At 43.6% G+C, this 20,001-nt stretch overlaps 2 protein-coding genes across 4 annotated transcripts in view; both read left to right on the forward strand.

The window, feature by feature from the left end:
* Positions 1-358: 358 nt before the first annotated feature.
* Positions 359-17,944, forward strand: LOC146287102 (E3 ubiquitin-protein ligase RNF19A). Its single transcript, XM_084699415.1, has 10 exons — positions 359-468; positions 5,168-5,813; positions 6,521-7,008; positions 8,702-8,907; positions 9,842-9,989; positions 12,054-12,216; positions 12,506-12,620; positions 14,854-14,985; positions 15,281-15,545; positions 15,915-17,944. Exons 2-10 carry the CDS (start codon positions 5,661-5,663, stop codon positions 16,213-16,215), a joined length of 1,971 nt encoding a protein of 656 aa, XP_084555541.1. The 5' UTR covers positions 359-468; positions 5,168-5,660; the 3' UTR covers positions 16,216-17,944.
* A 610-nt stretch (positions 17,945-18,554) lies between these two features.
* LOC146287103 (low density lipoprotein receptor adapter protein 1) overlaps positions 18,555-20,001 on the forward strand; it is a 30,037-nt gene continuing 28,590 nt past the window's right edge. For 2 of the 3 annotated variants that reach the window (XM_084699421.1, XM_084699420.1), the window contains exon 1: positions 18,555-18,809. In XM_084699421.1, coding sequence (XP_084555547.1) covers positions 18,725-18,809 — 85 coding nt within the window. In that variant the 5' untranslated portion in view covers positions 18,555-18,724. The remainder of the gene's footprint in view (positions 18,810-20,001) is intronic. The other variant, XR_014758415.1, reaches the window with a different exon arrangement.

Consider the following 20,001-nt stretch of genomic DNA (forward strand, 5'->3'; position numbering starts at 1 on the left):
AAACATTCTGAACAGGTCATGGGCTTTCTTTCTGTGTTTATAATACACACTCGTGTTTATAATGTATTACATTTGTTATGAAATTAGATGTTTCAGGGGAAGATCCCTTTCTCCCAGCCATACGAATGAACCTGACTCAACCGCATTTAGAGGTTGGATATTTCATGAATAGGAGATCCTTTTATTTCTGCGTCATCCTATTGGCTCCTCTCACTGCAGCGTTCCTCCCGCAGGCCGTTTCAGCCCACTCTCCATCACAGCAGCGTTGACGCTCTTCAGTGGGGATCTCCTCGTCAGCGTCATGCGCCTCGTTTCTCGGACAGTGAGATCTTGCAAAATTCACGCTAGCTATAGCATAGATGGCCAGACATGTTTTAACAGTGGAAGGATTTTTGATTGTGTTGGTTCCAAAGGGGAGGAGTCAATCGACCGGACTGCAAAGCCACAAACGCGCATAACAGAAGCAAGGTAGGCAATGCCGTTTACGTAATGTGAATAATATGATGTTTATGTCATTCATTCTCATAGCGCAAACAGAAAACCCCGTGCACATTGGCAAATATTAGAATTAAGTATTTTAAACATAGATGGGCTCGAATAACCTTGCCACTCCCTGTAAGGCTCATGTCCTAGTCCGACCCTCTTATAAATAATTGAAAATACATTGTAATAGACGTGAATACTGTGTAATAGCCTAAAGGTGTTTTATTTTTTAATATACGCGTTAATGGTGCAATATAGCCCACAGCGTAGCTTTCGCCGAGCTTTAGAGGTTGTCACAGTAAGTTTTCAACCCTCTCTTGAATGCAATTGTTTTTCTTCAGACCGTGTTAGATAATGATTGGACACAGGCTAGATGAAATTGCCTGTCTTTGCAATTGGTCAAGATAGCAACATTTCGAATGTGAATTTGTAAAGCTCGTGCTTGGTGGTAAAGGATGCCGCGGCGGGGGCAGGAGGTGTGTGGGTCGCGAGTTTTAGGTCCACTCATACATGCCTCTAAAACCCGCATTGCTGAAATATTGTCCAGTGAAGAGCTGTTTAATACAGACTCATCATCATGACCCGCTCTCCTAGGCCGGTTCCGATGTTATGGGCTGTTGAAAACTGACCTTCTGTCCGCAGATTGCATAGCAACAGCTTTACAGCAACAACAAGTGTCTCATCTCTCTTTGCCTACTTTTTCCTCCAGCTTCCTTCCGCTTCACGTCTGTAGAATGTCCTTGCCGTATTGCACCCTTGTTTACTCTGCATGATGTCAACGTTAATGCGGAAAAAAGCCAAACATGTTTGTAACTGTCATGACCGTAGTCTAACTGCTTTGTCGTGACATTTCAAAAAAGGAAGAAAAGCTTTTGGGCAGTTGTGTAATAGCACCATCTGTCATTTGGATTTCACGGGGTCGTATGGTCAGTGTATTTTCAACCATTCTACTGTAAATCTATACACATTAGTTAGAGACATGATGGGTTCGTTGTGTGGGCGTGACATCTAATCAATTACATTTATTTTCCGAGCTGTTTAGGTATTTTTGTGCCATTCCCTGCAACAGTATGGTTTTTAAGCAACTAATTGTCATTGACTAACACATTGAGATAAGTATGTCTGTATTTGTGTGTGTGTGTGTGTGTGTGTGTGTGGGGGGGGGGGGGGTGCGTTACGTGGATGGGTGTGTAATCCAAGAAGGTTTAATGAGTCCTACAATGAGCCCCTGCAATTAGGGCGGGTTGATGCTGACTTCCGTTCACAAACGCCACCTCCCTACACACACACACACCCTCTCACTCACTCACACACTCACTCACATAGCACAATGTGAAGTAGCATTAGTGACGGGTATTACAGCAGGGATTGAAGAGAGTGACATTATGAGTTTCTACAGGGGCAAGTCAAGGTAACTGAAAACAGGACAGTGGCCAAAATCAGATTACGTAATGCTTGTGGCTATTGCTGACACACCGATATTGGTACCAAGACAAAGGTTGTATATCTCTATTGGAGAAATCTAGACACATCTGAGCACATGCTCAGTCTACCCGATCCATGGCAAATCAGTATATTCTGTATAGCAGTAATGTGAGTCAGATTAAGCAAAGTACTTTTTACTGTGGGAAAAAGAAGGGTGGATTTGTTTATAATTTCCTTGAATTAACAGATGAGTATAGATTTAACATTTCCCTCCAAACTCATTAAGATGTACTTGTTTGATCTTTGGCCTTTATTGAAGAGGCTTTCTCTCAGCAGAAGTCCCACAGGATTCAGGTCTACATAAATTTTTCCTCTACTCTGTATGGTTGCCTAATTGCTGCCCCCAGTCTGGGAGCTTCCCCTTTGGCTGAACCTGGGAAGCAGAATACCTGCCCAACAATGGCTGTTATTGTGGGACAAAGCAAGCTTGTGTTCACCAACAGCTAAGCTCGGTAAAAGCTGGAAGTTTTACATTTTAAGCAGAAACAGTGCGAATATTAAATACATGAATGATGCCGTGTAAAACTGAATTAATATAATTTATTTGTAATGTTTATTATATAAATGGGCAGTAGGTTGGAGGGTGTTCATGATATCTTCCTTATGCAAAGCAATGGTGCAGTTTTACTAGTTACTTTCATAAAGCCCAGATACTCTCTTGCTTTCAATGAATAGTACAAGGATCAGAGACTGATCTTAAGAAATCAACAAACTATTTGGGTCAGTATGTCCACATTAAGTCAGACTGTAAAATAAAATAAATGTTTGACTAAAGAATGAAAGTTACATGCTGCACTTTAACACTGTAATCCCTTGAGAAAGAGGCATCTTGAGAAATGTACAGTTGATAATCTCTCAATCTTCTCAGGTCTACTTATGAAATTGTTTATTTTAATGAGACATTTCAGTAAGGATTCTTGCACAGACAGACAGACAGACACACACACACACACACAAAGAACAGAAGACCATTAGACGGTAAACGGAAGAAGTGCTCTCCCCTTCGGAATCCGTGTTCATGTTTCACTTCTGTGTTTTCCCTGGAGCTCTTTGAGGAAGAGGACATTAACCCAAGAATAACAGGATCTCCCCTCCTCCACCTCCTCCTTTTCCACCCCCCCTTTCTCCCCTCTTTTCATCCTCTTCCTCTACTCCTCCTCATCCTCCCCTCTTCCCCGTCTCTTCCCCCTCTCCCCCTCCTCTTTTTCATCCTGCTTCCCATTTTCACAATTCCTGTTCACACAAATTCAGAGATCAACAGTGACCTATGGTATTGAAATAATTCCAGATGAATGGAGTTTGTATAAGTGAGTGTGTGTCTGAATGTGAGTGAGCGTCTGTTTGTGAGTATGTATGTTAGTGAGTGTGTCTGTGTGTGTGTGTGTGTGTGTGTGTGTTTGCTGCAGTGATGGCTGGATGATCTGATCTGAGATAACAGCTTCCTAACAATGCACTGAGGGTTTGTGGAGGCTGGACAGAGATAGCATGTTAACATCTCAGGGTAACCACATGGTCACAAGAACAGGGTCAACAGCAACAAATCTGTGGGCAAAAAAAAAAAAAAAACAGTTGTTAGGATGTTGAAATCAAGCATGCGTGCAGTCAGAATATGGATTGGTCCTTAGAAAATGGCATCCCATAAGAAAGCCTACAAATTGTAGTCTAAATCTGCAAGCACACTTGTGACATGCGTAATACTTTTGTCTACCAAGATGCATCAAATCAAACTGTGTTAGTATTGAACCTTTTATACAAGCATTGCGTGTTCATGCATGTGATAACTGTATCTGCTGTAATTAATGTAGAACATGTATAACAGGCTTTCTAAGTGTGATATAATGTGTTGAGTGGATTCTCCAGTCAGCCAAAATGTCAAATGGGGTGAAAAGATCATTTGAAATGTTAACGTGTCATGAGGGACATGTGCTTCTTTGAGGCTCCCAAGTTAGCTGAGTCATTAAGCAGCCAATTGTCTCCTTAGTCAGCTATCTGTGCTTTGGTGTGCGGCAATTGGTCCTCACTCGAGAACAACCCTATAATTAAGAAGACTATCTGCAAAGTGTGCAGTGTGTGCGTTGGTGTGTAGATGTGTGTGCTTGTGTGTTTTGTACATGCTAGTCCCTTCCCTTAGTGCATGGCTGTGTGTTTCTGTGTGTATATGTTTGATCTTGCTATGTGAGAGATTATTTATAAATAAACAATCCACCAGAGTATTTCCTAAGCTTCCTGCTAATTATATAAGTTCCTCTGTGGAATTCTGGAACAGGATACAGAGGTGCTTTACCATAACAGTTGTTTGGAAAGAGATTATGTAATGACAATAAAGATATTGTGGAGAAACAGGTTAGGGTGATCGGAATCAGTCACATTCCTCTATAATTTCAATGTTTTTTATTACCATTTTGTTCATGTTTATCAATGCTCACTGCCACGTCAGCCCACACGGTCTACTACTAAGTACTTTAAGGTTGCTGAAAGGAAACATTTCATTCAAGTTATGCAGTGGTATGTTATGTAAATACAATACAGTATAATGTTGTACACATTGACTTTATCTGCCAGTGACTGGTTTATCTCAAGGGAGTTTGTTTAATGAGTTTGACATGGTGCACAGTCTGATTATGAGTCTCCAACAACCAAAACCTTTAGCATGAATGGGTATCTATAGCTGCAAAATGTCAGCGTGCTTTGAGGCGTATTTACCTTAGGAAACACTTTAAGTTTACATGTTTGAGTTGGAATTAGTCAAAAGTGTTGGATGGAAGTAAACAAATAAGCAACTGTTTACTCCATGATCACTCACTCTGTCCTCTGACCTTGTTCTCTCATGTCTAGGGGAGGGTGATGCACAGCGATGTGACCACGGTGTGCTTAACCTCTTCTTCTGCTTTGGCTCAGTTGAATAATAATTCGTTTGACTTGATTTAAATAGTGTTCCATAAAATAATCTGGTGTCAGGTGACCTACAGGGGACGTCTTTGTCAATAGTTGTGGTCGGAACCTACTGTAAACAAGTCAGTGACGAATGACGACCAATACTGCATTACTGCATACAGTTCTGTATTGAAGAAATATTTAAACTTGATTCTGATTCCCCCTTTCAGAGCAGCCCATACTCAGTGTACCTGTTCAGACATGGTCCCTGCCTTGCACTTATCCCTCTGATGGGTCTGTCATTTTTTAAATCTTTTTTTCCCAGGGTGTGGAAAGCATAGTCGGCATCAATGAAAGGAGGCCAGATGAGATGAAGGCTACTCTCTCTGTCTGGGGATAACTGAAACACGAGGGAAAGGAGGAATATCGGGTGGTGGGGGAGAAGAAGGAGGAAGAAGAAGAAGAAAGGAGAGGAAGAAGAGAAGCCTCCTGAGGTCTTCATACGGGATCCAGATTAGCAATGTTCTCCTCCGTCAGAGATGACCTCATCCCTGGACAATTCCCTCTCTCTCTGTCTTTCTCTCTACCTGTCCCTCTGTCCTTCACCATAGCAGCTCCCATGCTCCCAGAATCGGAGCCGTGAGAGGGCTCTGCAAACACATACCCCCCACCCACACACACACACACGCACACACACACACACTCACTCACTCACACACGCCTATTATACACACCACAGGTACACCAGTCACATTGGGTCCTGCTCATGCTGGTTGGCCAGTGCACTGCAGCTCCATCTTCAGCTCTAGATCCAGAACATGAAGAGGCCCAAGCAGCAGACTCAGGCCCTGAGCTTTCTAAGCTTCTTCAGCCGCAAGCCCAAATCTGACCCCAGGCTCGATCGGCCTACTGGTGCCCAGACCAAGGATGAGGTGGCCATTACCCTGACTCCGAGTGAGCATGCAGGACAGGTGAACACTTTACCCAACATGCTGTGTGATTGTATGCAATAATAAAGGTAAAAATAAATGACTAAATGTAAAGGTGTATAATGTGTTGTATGTACCATGTGCATGAGTGTAGTGCAGTCAGTTGACATATTTGAACCATAAGATAATGTTGATGGTCATGAAGTTAACACAGTCTAGTTTGATCTATCTTACACCTAGGCAAACAGTAGGAGTGTTTGTCTGTGTAGTTATCATAGATTTTCTGCTGCAGTAGATTTTAACAAATAGTTTTGTTTTGGTGGAGTAATTGTTTATCTTGGTCCACTTATAGATGGAAGCTTATCCCCTCTTCCCCCCTCCCACCCAGCTTTCATCCATTAGTGTTTCTGTTTAATTAGCAATTACTGCTTATTCTGTTGCCCAGAAACAGAGAAGTATAAACGACATCAGTATGAACAAACTCAGACATGCGTATGCAAACGCACACACACGTCTGCATGCCCGCACACACACTCACACACGCATGCACACTTACACACAAATAAGAATAATTATTTAAATTATACCTGATATGAGTTGCTGACTTTACCCATGCAATTTCACATTGTTTGAGCGACTCAGAAACAGTGGGAGGTAAACGTACATGTTTTCAGATATGGTAGTTTTTACTTGTTTAGATTTAGTTTTCTGATTGCAGATGACAATACTGCTATATGTCTCATATACAGGACCAGAAAATCACAACAGAAGAGAGCGGAGACATTGGAGTTTCTGGAACAGAAAGAGCTGGAGGGGGAGGAGAGGGATGGGCGATGGCAAGAGGTGAAGGCGGAGCCACTGCGGAATCTGGGGGCGGAGTCAACAGTGATTCCACTGGTGTCCTGTCCCTCTCCTCTTCCAGCCAGGACCAGCTATTGGACGAACACCTAGAGGAGTGTCCTTTGTGCCTGCTCAGCCAACCGCGCTGCCGTTTCCCACGTCTCACTTCCTGTCCGCACCGGGCATGCTCAGACTGCCTGCGCCAGTACCTTCGAATCGAGATCTCAGAGAGCCGGGTTGGCATAGCATGCCCACAGTGCCCCGAGGCCATGGCCCCTCTGGATGTTCGCGCCATCCTGGACGATGGAGCTCTGCTGGAGCGCTTCGAGGAGTATCAGCTGAGACGCTTTCTGGCGGGGGACCCCGACACGCGCTGGTGCCCGGCACCAGACTGTAGGTGAGGCTTCACCTTTTCTAACTCGTTTCCTGACTGTTGTGTATCTTAGCTACATACTGATGTCTGTAACATCAATCATCCTGTCTGATAATTGGTTTAAAAGTCATGGAGGCCAATTCATATTTCATTATTATTTCACAAAAATGGTCTACTTACCTCATCCATTTGTCCATGATGGCCCCCACAAGGCCCCTGCATCCAGGCCATCACAACACTAATCTTCATTAGTTCTAACAGAGTAGTAATTGATTCACCCCAGTTACATATTTAGTCAGTCTATGAATTATGTCAATTAAAGGGAGTCATTTTGCTGTCATCTGTCAGATGTCTAAAAAATATCAGCTGACAATGACAACTCATGTACCCCTTATCCTATTGATGAAGGGAGACAGAACAAAAAAATTGAAACATTAAAGCCCATTTTCTTGTGACAGTGCAGCATCTCTTCGTTCTCAAGCTACACTTAGGAAATAACCCTCGTTCCGCTGTTTTGTTGTTGCTGAAGACACACTAGCATGATGGAGCACATATTAGCCATGCATCGCCATGGCGCCCAGCGTTGGGTGTCCAAGGGAGGGAAACAGGATAGGGCCGCTGATGGGAAGTCACGATGGAGAGAGCGTGTTTGTGTGTGTGTATCTATGTGTGTGCTATAGTGGGGCGGTTGACTGTCTTTGTCAGCCATCTCTATCTGGCCTGTCTGTCCCAGTTCTCAATGTCTGGTCTGCTACATTCTGAATAGGCTGTAGGCCTGGGCCTTAGATCAATACTCCAATACTGGCATTGTGGCAAATTTACAACTTGGATTACAGACAATAGGCCTCCTGTTTGTCCTGAAAATGGTTGCACGACGTCTAGTTTTCATCCCTTGTGGCTGAAAAGGCCTGTCTCCCCCCCCCCCCACAGTGACACAGGAGTTGAGAGTATGATGTCAGGTGTAAATCCTGGCAGTGTGCTGCTGTGAGCCTGTTAGATGTGACGTGTTCCATGACGACACACACATTCCTGAAGTTCTTAGTGACATGAGCTTAGCAAGAGACTACCATATGTCAACTATTGGTGGGTGGGTGTGTGCGTCAAGGTAAAGTTTTGTATTTATCATGTGCACAGTGCAACACAGGTTATCATGGGCAATTCAAATCTTTTGAATTGGCAAAGAAACAGCTGTGAGGCAGACAAAAAAAGAGAAAATACTGTATTCATTGCTTACATTTACATTATGTTTCTTGATTTAGCATACGCTTTTATCCAAAAGTGCATTTTATTCATGCACTTCTATGTTAGTGATTTTGTAAATGTTACAGATTGTAAGAATCAACACTGCATTTTTAATGGCAATACGTGTGTAAATGTATTTCTGTTTGATAACATGTTTGAAGCTCTTTTTTTTGTGGAATGATGTGCGAAGTGGAGTGACACCATTTCACATGGTGATCTGTATATGTAGCAGACCAGCGTCATTTACTGCTAAAAACAATACTTGCTGATTGCATTTGATTGTCAGGGAACCCAACTGAGCTGGACCTTGTTAGCCAACTGTGAGGAAAATCAAATGAACGTCAAAGATGAACACATCAGGGTTTTGACCCCCCACCCCTCTCCCCCAGACATCATTTTTGCTACGGTTTTGATGCTTTCGCACCTCTGATGTGACTTGGTGCTGGTTGTCACGTATGGTACCTTCTCTCCACAGCTATGCAGTGATAGCCTACGGCTGTGCCGAGTGCCCCAAGCTGAGCTGCGGACGCGAGGGCTGCGACACGGAGTTCTGCTACCACTGCCGGCAGCTGTGGCACCCCGACCAGACCTGTGACCAGGCACGTCGCCAACGTGCCCGCCACACCTCCAGTGGCCACGATGGCTCCACGCTCTACGTGTTCAATGAGGAGCCAGGGGCAGGTACCAGCACAAATAGTACTTGGCATATATATATATATATATATATATATATATATATATATATATATATATATATATATATATATATATATATATATATATATATATATATATATATATATATATATATATATATATATATATATATATATTATATTTCACAGGTACTACATACATGCAGGTCAACATAGTATACTGTAGTAACTGTATATACCGTAATACAGGGGTACCTGACATAAAGCAGACAGACAGAAACTAAAATGACGAGATATGTATATAGAGGTTGTAATGATGCTTCCAGTGCCTCATTGGTAAGGAGCCGAAAGGACGTAGTGTGGGATTACAGCTGCTTTCCTCACCCTCCTCACCCTCCTCACCCTCCTCACCCCCCTGGGATTGTCTCTCAGAGAGCTGTTCCTATTCTCAGGGTTAAGGTTGCAATCCAGGTTGGTAGCCGGGAATCTATGAAGACCTTTGTGTCATTGCCTTTCAGAAAGGCACACAACATCTCAACATTGGTTATCCTTGACGAACATGAATGTGTTTCTGATCCATGGTGTTGTGTGTGTGTAGTGTGGTTTGTGTGCCTGAATGTTTTCTGTGTGGTGTATTTCCCCCCTCTGTTATGAACTTGCTCTTACAGCCCACAACAATTCGCATGTTAATGAATGAAAAGCCATCCATTGAAAATCACAAGTTAGGCAAACTCGACCGACAAGATATGTGTTCTACGACTCCTTCGTCTGCATGAGGCTCATGTGCAGCATGCTGATATATAGCTGAAAAATACAATTTGGTTGGATTTGATTGGGGATGTCCTGCTGTGAAATCTGATTGGTGGATTAGATAGGTGGATTTGATTGGTGATTTCCTGCTGTGTATATTATTGGTGGATTTGATGGGTGCTTTCCTGATTCTGTGTTTCCTGCTGCAGACGGGGAGGAGATTAAGGCGTGCCCTCGCTGCAACGCCTACATCATGAAGACCAACGACGGCAGCTGCAACCGCATGAACTGCACCGTGTGTGCCTGTCAGTTCTGCTGGCTCTGTATGCAGGAGATCACCGATGTGCACTACCTCAGGTAGATAAGCAGCAACCATGCAGAGAGCCAGGTGGCTGAGTGGTTAGGGAATTGGGCTAGTAATCTGAAGGTTGTCAGTTCAATTCCCGGCAAGGCAAAGCACTTCACCCTACTTGCCTCGGGGGAACGTCCCTGTATGAATGTCCTTGTGTACACACAATCACACACACAGCATATTGTATTATATGCTTAACAACAGAGCAGTGCAGTGCACCTCAGCAAACACACTCTTATAGCACATATGGTAATTATCATCTGTGAGCCCTAGGTTATCACTTTCCCAGGGAGTATACTGTGTGTGCTTTTGACACAAAAACAAAACTGCCTCAGACCAGGCCCTGTCCTGCCAATTTCACTGCAGTGTCCTCTGGTGTTGCACAACTGTAGCACTCTCATGCCACATGGACTGGCACATGTTTCAGGCTCTGAACTAACTTGGCATCGAACACGGGGGCTTGTTTGGCTTTGCAAGACTGCTGGTCTTGTAGAAATACGACAGAAGAGGTAGTCAGCCGTGGATGTCTGTGCGTGTATGTTTTTTTCTGCACTACTTTTAATGCATGTTGAGTTTGGGGCGTCATTGATTTTTCCATTCTTGGACGGGAGCCAGTGCTGACTTTTCATCAATTAATCAGCTCTATCTGCATCCATGTTCCAGGGTGCTGTGCTACCCAAGTGTAGGAGATTGGCTAGGACTGGATTAGCTCAATGTACAGGAGAGCCGCGTTGTGCTGGCCCAGTGCCATGTGGAAAGTGTTGTGTATGAGTGATGTGTGTGAGGGGGTAGTGCACACATCACACACACAAGCTGTGTGTGTGTGATTTGTTTAGGTTTACACATGCATGTGACTTACAAATGTAGATGTCATACACGTCTCTGCTCTCCTCTCTATTTGTACTCTTTGCTTTCCTCTCTCCTCTCCTCCCCACCTTTCCTCCCCTCTCCTCTCCTCTCTCCTCCTCCCCTCCCCACCCTTTTCTCCATGCAGGGTGTACCCTTGTCTGTCATACAGACAGCTTCTCTTCAGGAATGAAGGACAAAGCTTTTAGCATTTCACACCAAAACCCATCAGTCAGGTTCTGTTGCTCCAACAGGCTAGAACCGTGTTATGTGCCCCTATCATTCTCCTGTCTAACGCATCCCCCGGCAGAATGGGAGATTTGCTATGGCAATTCAAACTAATACTGTGTATGTAGACCATTTGCATTAAAACAAACACACTGTTCATGTTGCAGTGATTTTGTGGATTTAGATAAACATAACAAAATCATAATATTGTAATATATATTTTATGATATGATAGTAAAATATTGTTATTTGATATCCTTTGTTAGATGAATATTGTTTGTATAACAGCTGCAGTTGTCATATAGAGCCCTTAATCTGATCCTGGATCATTGATCCAAGGCAATGTCCACCTGCTGAATTATGAAGTACAGTGCCTACAGAGGACATAATTCAATCAGGTCAAAAAGTGCAAAGAAAAAAAGAGATGAAAACTGTGTATGACGTCATTCAGAGAGGGTTAGATGTGATGTGGCAAGTTGGACTGGAACCAATATCTTTCCCCAAATATGTGTCCTTTTTTCTTACTCGTCTCTTCTTTTTTCCCTCATCTGTCTGTACCATAATGGAGTAGAGCATTAGTGGCTGCCTGCCAGTGGTCAGGCTGCCATTTGGACTGGGTGGGGTTGTCAATCCTCTGTTACATAGGCAGGTCACAGCCCCACTGTCCTCCAGCTAACGCCAGCGTAGACAATCCAGGAGTGTGTATGTATGTGTGTGCTGCTGTCATTTAGTGGACATTTTTATGACTATATATAAAATACCATTTGCTTTGCAGAACACTTAGGCCTGACATTTCTGCGTTTGTCAACCACATACTATGTTTTACTTGTGTGTTTACCTTTTCATTTGATTTCATATAAATGGATTGATCTCGTCCTCTAAAATTTTCCCTTTGTAATTCTGTCTGTGTTCCTTTTAATGTTTTTTCCTCCGCATCATATAAACACCTATGAAGATGTATGAATGAAATGTGTTGGTCTTGTTCTCCCTGTCAGTCCCTCTGGCTGTACCTTCTGGGGGAAGAAGCCCTGGTCTCAGACACGGAAGGTTCTGTGGCAAGTGGGCATGTTGCTGGGGGCGCCAGTTATCATCTCCCTCATTGCTGGCATCGCCATACCCGTCATCATCGTGGGCATTCCCATCTACATGGGTCGTAAGGTACAGTTATTTCAGTTTTACAATTAGTATATTAATGACAGAAAGAAGAGCCTAAAATCTGCTAGTTGCCTAACCCCTTTTCCCCTTGTTTAAATGTTTTTTTGGGGGGATCAAACAATAATGTTAGCTACAAAGCCAGAGTGTAGTTTGATATGTAGCAAGAAACCCTTATCATCCTGTTTACAAAGGGAAAGGCATTTTAGAAAATATGACTTTTTCCTCCATATGCTAGTTACAGCATTCCCATGAAATGGAAGACGGATCTATTTCATCTGGTCTCTCCTTTCAGGTCCACGGCCGCTGTAAGAAAAACAGCATCTCAGGAAGCAAGCACTACTTGACAGTGGCGAGTGGGGTGATGATGTCGGTGTTCGTGTCACCTGTCATTGCAGCAGTCACTGTTGGTAAGGAAGAAAAAAATATTAAAAGCTAAAGCGATGCAATTAGCATTTTACACCACATTTTATTATTCTTGTCTCATTATTGTTGTCATATGAGTCATACAATGAGCAAGTACTGAAATAACCGATTATTAAGATTATATGACAATAATTTTGTAACGCCAAAAGTTGTCAAAGTCTCAATTTGTTACTAGTTCATCAGTGTTGGCCATCTGACTATGTCACTTGCCACATGTCCTCAGAGACGAACAAGAGCAGCTTGTGTTGGACAGCAAAAGGGCGAAACATTTAGGAAAGAAACAACACAACATTGGCCTCAAGACAGGCTAAACGTTGAGCAGACCTCAGTGAGGTGAGGGAGCCCTGGCCAGAGTGCTGAGTCAGAGCTTGTCTCCTGTCCAGAGAGAGGCCCCAGGATCTCAGTGTTCTCTCTAAACCAAGCCCCCGCTGGCGCTCAGGGCTCTCCATCTGTGAGCTGACACACACAAACACACACACACACACACACACAGACACAAAGTGTGTTCACAGACATACAAACACATTGTGTACACACACATATTCTCCATTTATTACAGTCCTTTACTATACACATCTCTCTCTCTCTCTCTCTCTCTCTCTCTCTCTCTCTCTCTCTCTCTCACACACACACACACACTCACACAAACACCCACATCCACATATGGTCCATTTATTACACCAAAATGCGCACACACACTTCCTCTTGTCCTCACAGAGTGGAATAGCCCTATGCACACAGATCCATGATGTGTCACCCATCCTCAGACATGTCGGTCTCCATCAGAAGGCCCTCTACCCAGGAGGAAATATCTTGGCCTCCAGCCGCCCCGGCCCTGTCACCACCGTCTCCACGCCATGCACTGATGGGCCCACGCTAGGCACAGTGGCGGCACTGTCCTGTACTGCCTCCCTTTTTCCTTCTCCTACTGCATCCCTCTCTCCATCCCTCACTTGGCCCTCTCTCCAGCTCCCGTGTGTCTTTTTGCATTCGGAGTCTGAGCCATTGTTCCTCTTCTCTCTCTCCCTGCATCTACATCCCTCTCTCACAATCCTTCTTCACATGTCTCTCTATCTCTCTCCCTTCATCTTTCTTGCTCTCTCTCTCTCTCTCTCTCTCCCTCTCTCTCTCCCTCTCTCTCTCTCTCTCTCATTCTCTGCAGCAGGTCAGTGGTGTCAGAGTTTCCCAGCTCCAGTGCTAATGTGTTATTACTGGCTCTTTGTCTCTGATCCTGTCCACACCATCTCTCGCAAATTCCTTACTCATTCAGCAAAGCATAATCATGCTTGATAGGGACTCGTAATAATATCTGGGTTCAGTCGTCTTTGATAAACTCTGATCCGGAAGATTTTGAACTGAGTTGATTTGCAATAGATTTATGTTCTTAGCTTCTCTTTTATCATGAAAGATCCTAAATGTTATGTGAATTGGTTGAACCCTATGAATTGGGTTTTAACGATAATGTTAGCTGTGTCAAACTAGGGTTGTTAGCACGTGAACTTTGTGGTTGTCTACGAGGAAGGTGCCACACTTCTCTTCTGGTGGGCAGCCGTGATTTGCGCTGCCTTCATATACAAGCTTCTTCTTTCTTGTACAAATACTCAGCGGAGAAGAAGCGGGGTAGATGATACAAGCGCAGAGTACATTTTTATTATAAGCACATAGCAGAGCAGGCAGAAGGCATAAAACGATGCTAGGCAGAGTTTGGTACACGGTGAGGCAGGATGGCAGGGCAAACGTACCAGACGACAGGCTACTAGATGAATCCAGGGCAAAAACGGTCCTGGGCAAGTCAAAATGGCTGGTCAAATACAAAGAGCTGAACAAGATAAGGCACAAACGGTAGTCAGATAAACAATAGTCCAGGAGTCATACACGGTCTTCTAAAGACAGAACAAGGGAGGAAATGTAAATAGCTTAGTAATGAATGCTACAAAAAACAATACCTCACAAAGCACCAAGGGCAAATGGGAGTACTAAATAGGGGGTGCAAATAGGCGACAGATGCTAGTACTCAGGTGAATGTGATCTAAAAGTAGAGTTGTGTTCACGAGAGGCAGGTTGTGTGTGTGTTTGAAAAGGAACTGCAGGTAGAGGGCGTGATTGAGCTGGAAGATAATTGAGGGAAGACGTAACATTTCTCATGAATGAATAGAGTTACAGTTGTGTGCGCTGGGTTGCTGGTGATCACCTGTTTCTCTTCTGCATGTGTTTCAGGTGTGGGGGTGCCTCTCATGCTGACGTATGTCTACGGCGTGGTCCCCATGTCGCTCTGTAGAAATGGCTGGTGCCGGCCACAGAGCGAGCCCCCTGACTCTCATAAGATACAGCTGGAGGACTTCGCCAGCTGTGAGTAGCCTTCGCTTTCCCAATGAGAGGTTCTGACAAGGGAGGCTTGACAATGTGTCAGTGCTACATTCTAGCTTTGCTAATTGTCTCCTAATGGCCAGTTGGCAATAGTGAAATGAATTAATTAATGAGCATCTGGGTACAAACATCTCCATTGCTCTTTAACTGTCATGTAGGTTTTATAAGTAAAAAATTAAAACACTGTACGATATAAATGCTTGAGATTGAAATCAAGACAGTTGTGATGATGTTTCCAGTATGGCCTGTTCTGATGAAGTTCCAACTTCTTTTGAAGATCTTCTATTTTCTCACGTAGTCAGTGACCACTGGACGGGTCAGACCAACCCTGCGCTCAGTGACACCAGCGTACAGGAAGTCAGAGTCAGTGTACAGGAAGTAGGCATGCTACCTAGTACTAGCTCTGCCTCTCCAGAGCAAGACAACAGTGTGGGATTGGACGAGGTGAAACGCCATGGATACACCCACCAGGACAGCCATTCAGACTGTGAGGGGATGGTGACTGACAGCTCGCCCAATGACGCGCATACTTTTGCCTTGCGGTAAGTGTCTCACCTCTGCTTTCTTGTTTTGATGACATTTCCTTTTCCCTTTTTTGTGTCAAGTAAAACATACTATAAGTCTGAATGTAGTACTTATGGCTAAAATTGTTTTTATTGGTAGTTTCCCTCTATAGTAGTCAGTTTAAAGTTCACTGTAATTATTCTTTAAAAAGCTCACAGGAATGGGTGCCCATAAAAAAAATACAGTGCCTACACAAGTCAAACTGTTGCTCAGTCTTGCGCGTTATATACCAGACAGAAGCAGGCCTGGTTTGGGTTCATATCAAAGAGCTCTCTACCAACTCAACAATACCTTGAAACATGTTCAGTATACACTACATTGGTGTCATGTCTACTTCATATGCACAGGGAGGGCGCCAACATCGAGGTGCGTGTGGAAATCGAGGCCCATCCCCGCGGAGCCCGCCAGCCTAGCCTGAGTAGTGTCTTGTCCAGCCGCAGCCTGTCGGTGGAGTCGCTGGCTCACTCCCCGTCCCAGTATCAGTCCCAGGACTACCTATGTGCCTCAGAACCGGAGCGTGGAGGAAGTGGAGAGGGGAGAGAGGATGGAGGAGGAGGCGAAGGAGAGGGGAGAGAGGAAGAAAAAGAGGAGGGGAGAGAGGAAGGAGACAGAGACAACATGCCAGTCTTTGAGATGGACAGGGTCTGAAGTCCTGCCTACATTAGGCCATGCCCTGCTTCCACTAAAGGCTCCACCCACCAGCTGCCTTTCAGCCATGTCCTCTAATGGAAAGGCACTTGGGATGGAGAAAAAGAGAGAGGGAGAGAGAGGGATGGATGGTAATAGAAATAGTGCGGCTGAGTGACAAGACACATTTTCGTGCATGTGTGTGTATGTGTGAGGGGGAGTGTAAAGACTGAAGGGGAGTAAAAAATGGTGGGCAAAGAGTGATACATGAGATCTCACCAACAATCCACAAGATAGTCATGAATAACAAACCGAAATGACTAATAGCATGCTAGCTGACCAATGTGGTGGGTGTTAGCATAGTTTTACATCTGCCCTGGTGTTTCCCTTCCTAAGACTACTCTATTTAATTATTAAGCCTGTCCTCTGGGTGAACCCTTGTACTTCTAGTGATTTGTACTAATTAACCCTCTTGTCTAAGCAAACTAAAACAGTTAAAAGAGACTCAAAAGCATGATTTGTTTTGTAGGGGTAGCCCAAAAACATGCCATGCAGCGCTGCCTACCACTGCCTGTGAGATCATCAGGCGCTTCCCCAAGCTAAGGAGGTGCTGTGAGCCAGTGAGAGGCGAGCGGACACCACACACATCTCCCTCTTGATGTTGGCTTTGGTGTCCTCGGGAGTGTGGGTCTGATTATGCAAGTCTCACTTGGAAAAAATGCATGCTTAGCTGTCCAGCCTTTTTTGAAAGGGGAGAATTGTGGACAAGGGGGAATTTGCTGAAGAATGTATTGTTTGTCAGAAGTTAGCGCCTGGGAGTAAGACCTCTGGGAGTGGGCCCTTGATCCAAATGCTTGTTTGAGTAGATTTGGTCAATGACATTCGAGGAACTGCTATCTGGTGATGGTGTCAGCATATGATGAGTGTCACTATATGGCAGTGACCACACACTACAGACCACAGAAGGACCATAAGATGATACAGTGAGCATATTGTAAGATCACTCTAAAATGACAATATCTCCTGGTTTGAGATCCTATGTCTTCCACTGGCAGGAATAAGGCGAATATAAACTAAGGGGTCTCTCAGTGATTTGTGGTCGTTTTACAGAGGCCAACTATTATGGTGGAGTGGCACTCTCTCTCTTTCTCTCTCAGATTTGCATAAATGTAGCATATCACTGACAAGCATTAGTAGCACAGCGATTTTCAACTGAGGGCTCCAAACATCTCGAAAAATGAGCTGCTGCATGCCTCCGCTCCGCGCTGTGAATCTGGGATTCCCACCACAACACATCGCAGAGACACCAGCCTCGACCGCTCCCTACTGCTGCTGACGGCAGCCTTGCCTATGTGTTGAAACCAGCAGAAAAACACAGGAAGAAGGCCCTCTCAATCAATCACGGATCACCAAAGTTCCATCGAACAGCATGCCAACTCAGGCTATAGTAACCCTTCTAGATGAATATGACAAAAATGTACTGTTAGGTTCCTGAGTGTGAATGACCTTGGAGAAATGAACCTGTGGGTAACAATGGGTCTTTACATAGACTGTAGGAAGGAAACAGACTGAATAAATAAAGGTTTCACCATGAAGGACGAAACATGACCTTGTGTTTGTGTACATTATTTTGTTTCTTCAGCAGTAATGACACCGTCCCCTTACATGGTCCATCTGGATTTTTACCTGTTCTGTCAGACATGACAAACATGTCTTGATGGCATTATTAATAAAATTGATTTTTACAGTATCTTATTTGTCTTATACGCTTTTATTTAGTTTGAAATTAAGTACTATTAAATGTTGAGACGTAATGTAATGCCCAGTATAAACCTATAGAGGGCATCACAACACAACTAATTGATCACTTTAATTGACCTGTAACTTACACAGCCCTCAGAACATAAATATTTGCTGTATTTACACAGACATAAACCTTCAACATTTTAATTTGAATTCCAACAATATGATATTACATAAAGTATTCTATAAAAAACGTTATGGAATATGTTTCGATTAATTATTTGGAGCTCATGGAAGCTCAATATGTTCAGTTGATTACAAATCTAATATTATTAGCTACACTTAAGAGGTCTTGATTGGACAATAACTATTTTCTTAAAGATGACTGGACGTACAATGTATTGATACTTTCTTTTGTATTCATGTGGTGCGTATGCTTTTGACATTGAATGTTAAAACAAAAGCCAGTAGACAAACAGTTTTAACGGTTCTGTAATGAGCTATTTCTTAATAAAATACAACAAAGAACACTCAACACCATGGGCGTGGCTGCAGGGAGCGGAACACACCTTTCACTTCAAAAAACACTTCCCGGTTATCAGTTTCGCAACGGGATGGGCTAAAGGGACTGCGCTACACCGATCTTTAAAGAAGGGAGGGATACGGACTACGAACTCCTTCCGCACATCACTCCTTGAGCGTAGCCAACGGAGCAAACCGGAGGTACCGTCTTCACCTGCTTGCCTGCCTGCTTGCCAACGGTACTGGACGGAAGCTACACTGTAGCATGGATGCTTTGAAATCTGCAGGGAGAGCAATTATCAAGAGTCCCGGAGTTCCGCGGCACACATGGGGAACTTCAAAGCACGAAAGTAAGTGTTTTTTTTAATTATTATGTTGGCAATTGTTTAAATTACACTCACTGTTTTTAAGACACAAAAATGTAGCACAAATGAAAACCTGTCACATGAGAGCATGACAATAGGCATCATGCACCTTACAGTCTTTATTGAGGATAACTTGATTACACTTAATTCGAATATATTTTTTAATCACCAATCCTCATGGACGAAATCTTGCAATTCTTCTATTTCAATGTATTGTATTTCCGCTCATAAACCTCAATATGACACATTTCCTGGGTCCTAACGCCAATCCTGTTATTACTCTACCTCACGCTCGGTACTTAACTTCCATTAGGATGCAATACCTGGACCTGGAGTTTACTGTTTCTACGAGACAATGCTGCAGTGATAAATTGAAATATGTAAAGTTGAATCAGGTTTCATAAACTTATTAGTTCCAATGAGTAGAGTAGCATAGTGATGATGACCATGCTGTATTCCTTACATGTTTCTAATTTAGAACATACCAACCATGTGCATTAATGCAGCAAAAAAGATAAAAGAATAATGCCCATCCTCCACAACCACAACCAAATACAGAACACTTGCCCTCATTTCTTTCACATTTCCCTATTGGTGCTTTGTATGTAAACTTTGCTGCTACTGGACAGTTTATTCCAGTTTGCTGGTTTACTATAGTCAGAGAAACAGCCCTGTGTCACATTATAAGAGACAGGAGAAGAGCGAGTTGCCACTGTGCTCGAGCTCATAGGCAGGTCTGGCTGTCAGTCTGATGTGTGAAGTGTTTGGTTGAAGACTTGGTCTCCGGGCAACAACACTTTAACCTCACACTTCTGTGTGACAACCTTCACACTTTTTAAGAGCTCAGGAAATCCACACATCAGACTAACACAAGGTGAAAAGACCCACAGTGGACGTTTCAGTTATGTTCAGTTTCCCTTTTAACACTTTCTAGAGTTGAGGCATGGGAGGCCACCTGCAATTAGAACATACATATACGTACAATATAGAAACAAGATAAAAGCTACATTTCCTACATTGTCACTGAGTATTTCTGAATACTGCCTGCAGACAGCGCACACAGCATCTCAGTAGATGTTACAGACTGACTCATTTAACAGCCGCCATTGAGATGTGCTCAGCAGCTTGAGTCATTTTCCAAAATGAGGTAAATTAATTATTAAACTCAAGTGCGAGC

Source organism: Hypomesus nipponensis, chromosome 6, assembly GCF_054491055.1.
Source record: "Hypomesus nipponensis isolate SF chromosome 6, ASM5449105v1, whole genome shotgun sequence".
Taxonomy (NCBI): Eukaryota; Metazoa; Chordata; class Actinopteri; order Osmeriformes; family Osmeridae; genus Hypomesus; species Hypomesus nipponensis.

Coding starts and splice junctions, on each gene's coding strand:
- LOC146287102 (XM_084699415.1), top strand. CDS start 5,661: ATGAAGAGGCCCAAGCAGCAGACTCAGGCCCTGAGCTTTCTAAGCTTC. Junction 8,908..9,841: donor CAATGAGGAGCCAGGGGCAG/GTACCAGCACAA, acceptor TTCCTGCTGCAG/ACGGGGAGGAGATTAAGGCG. Junction 15,546..15,914: donor GCGCATACTTTTGCCTTGCG/GTAAGTGTCTCA, acceptor TCATATGCACAG/GGAGGGCGCCAACATCGAGG.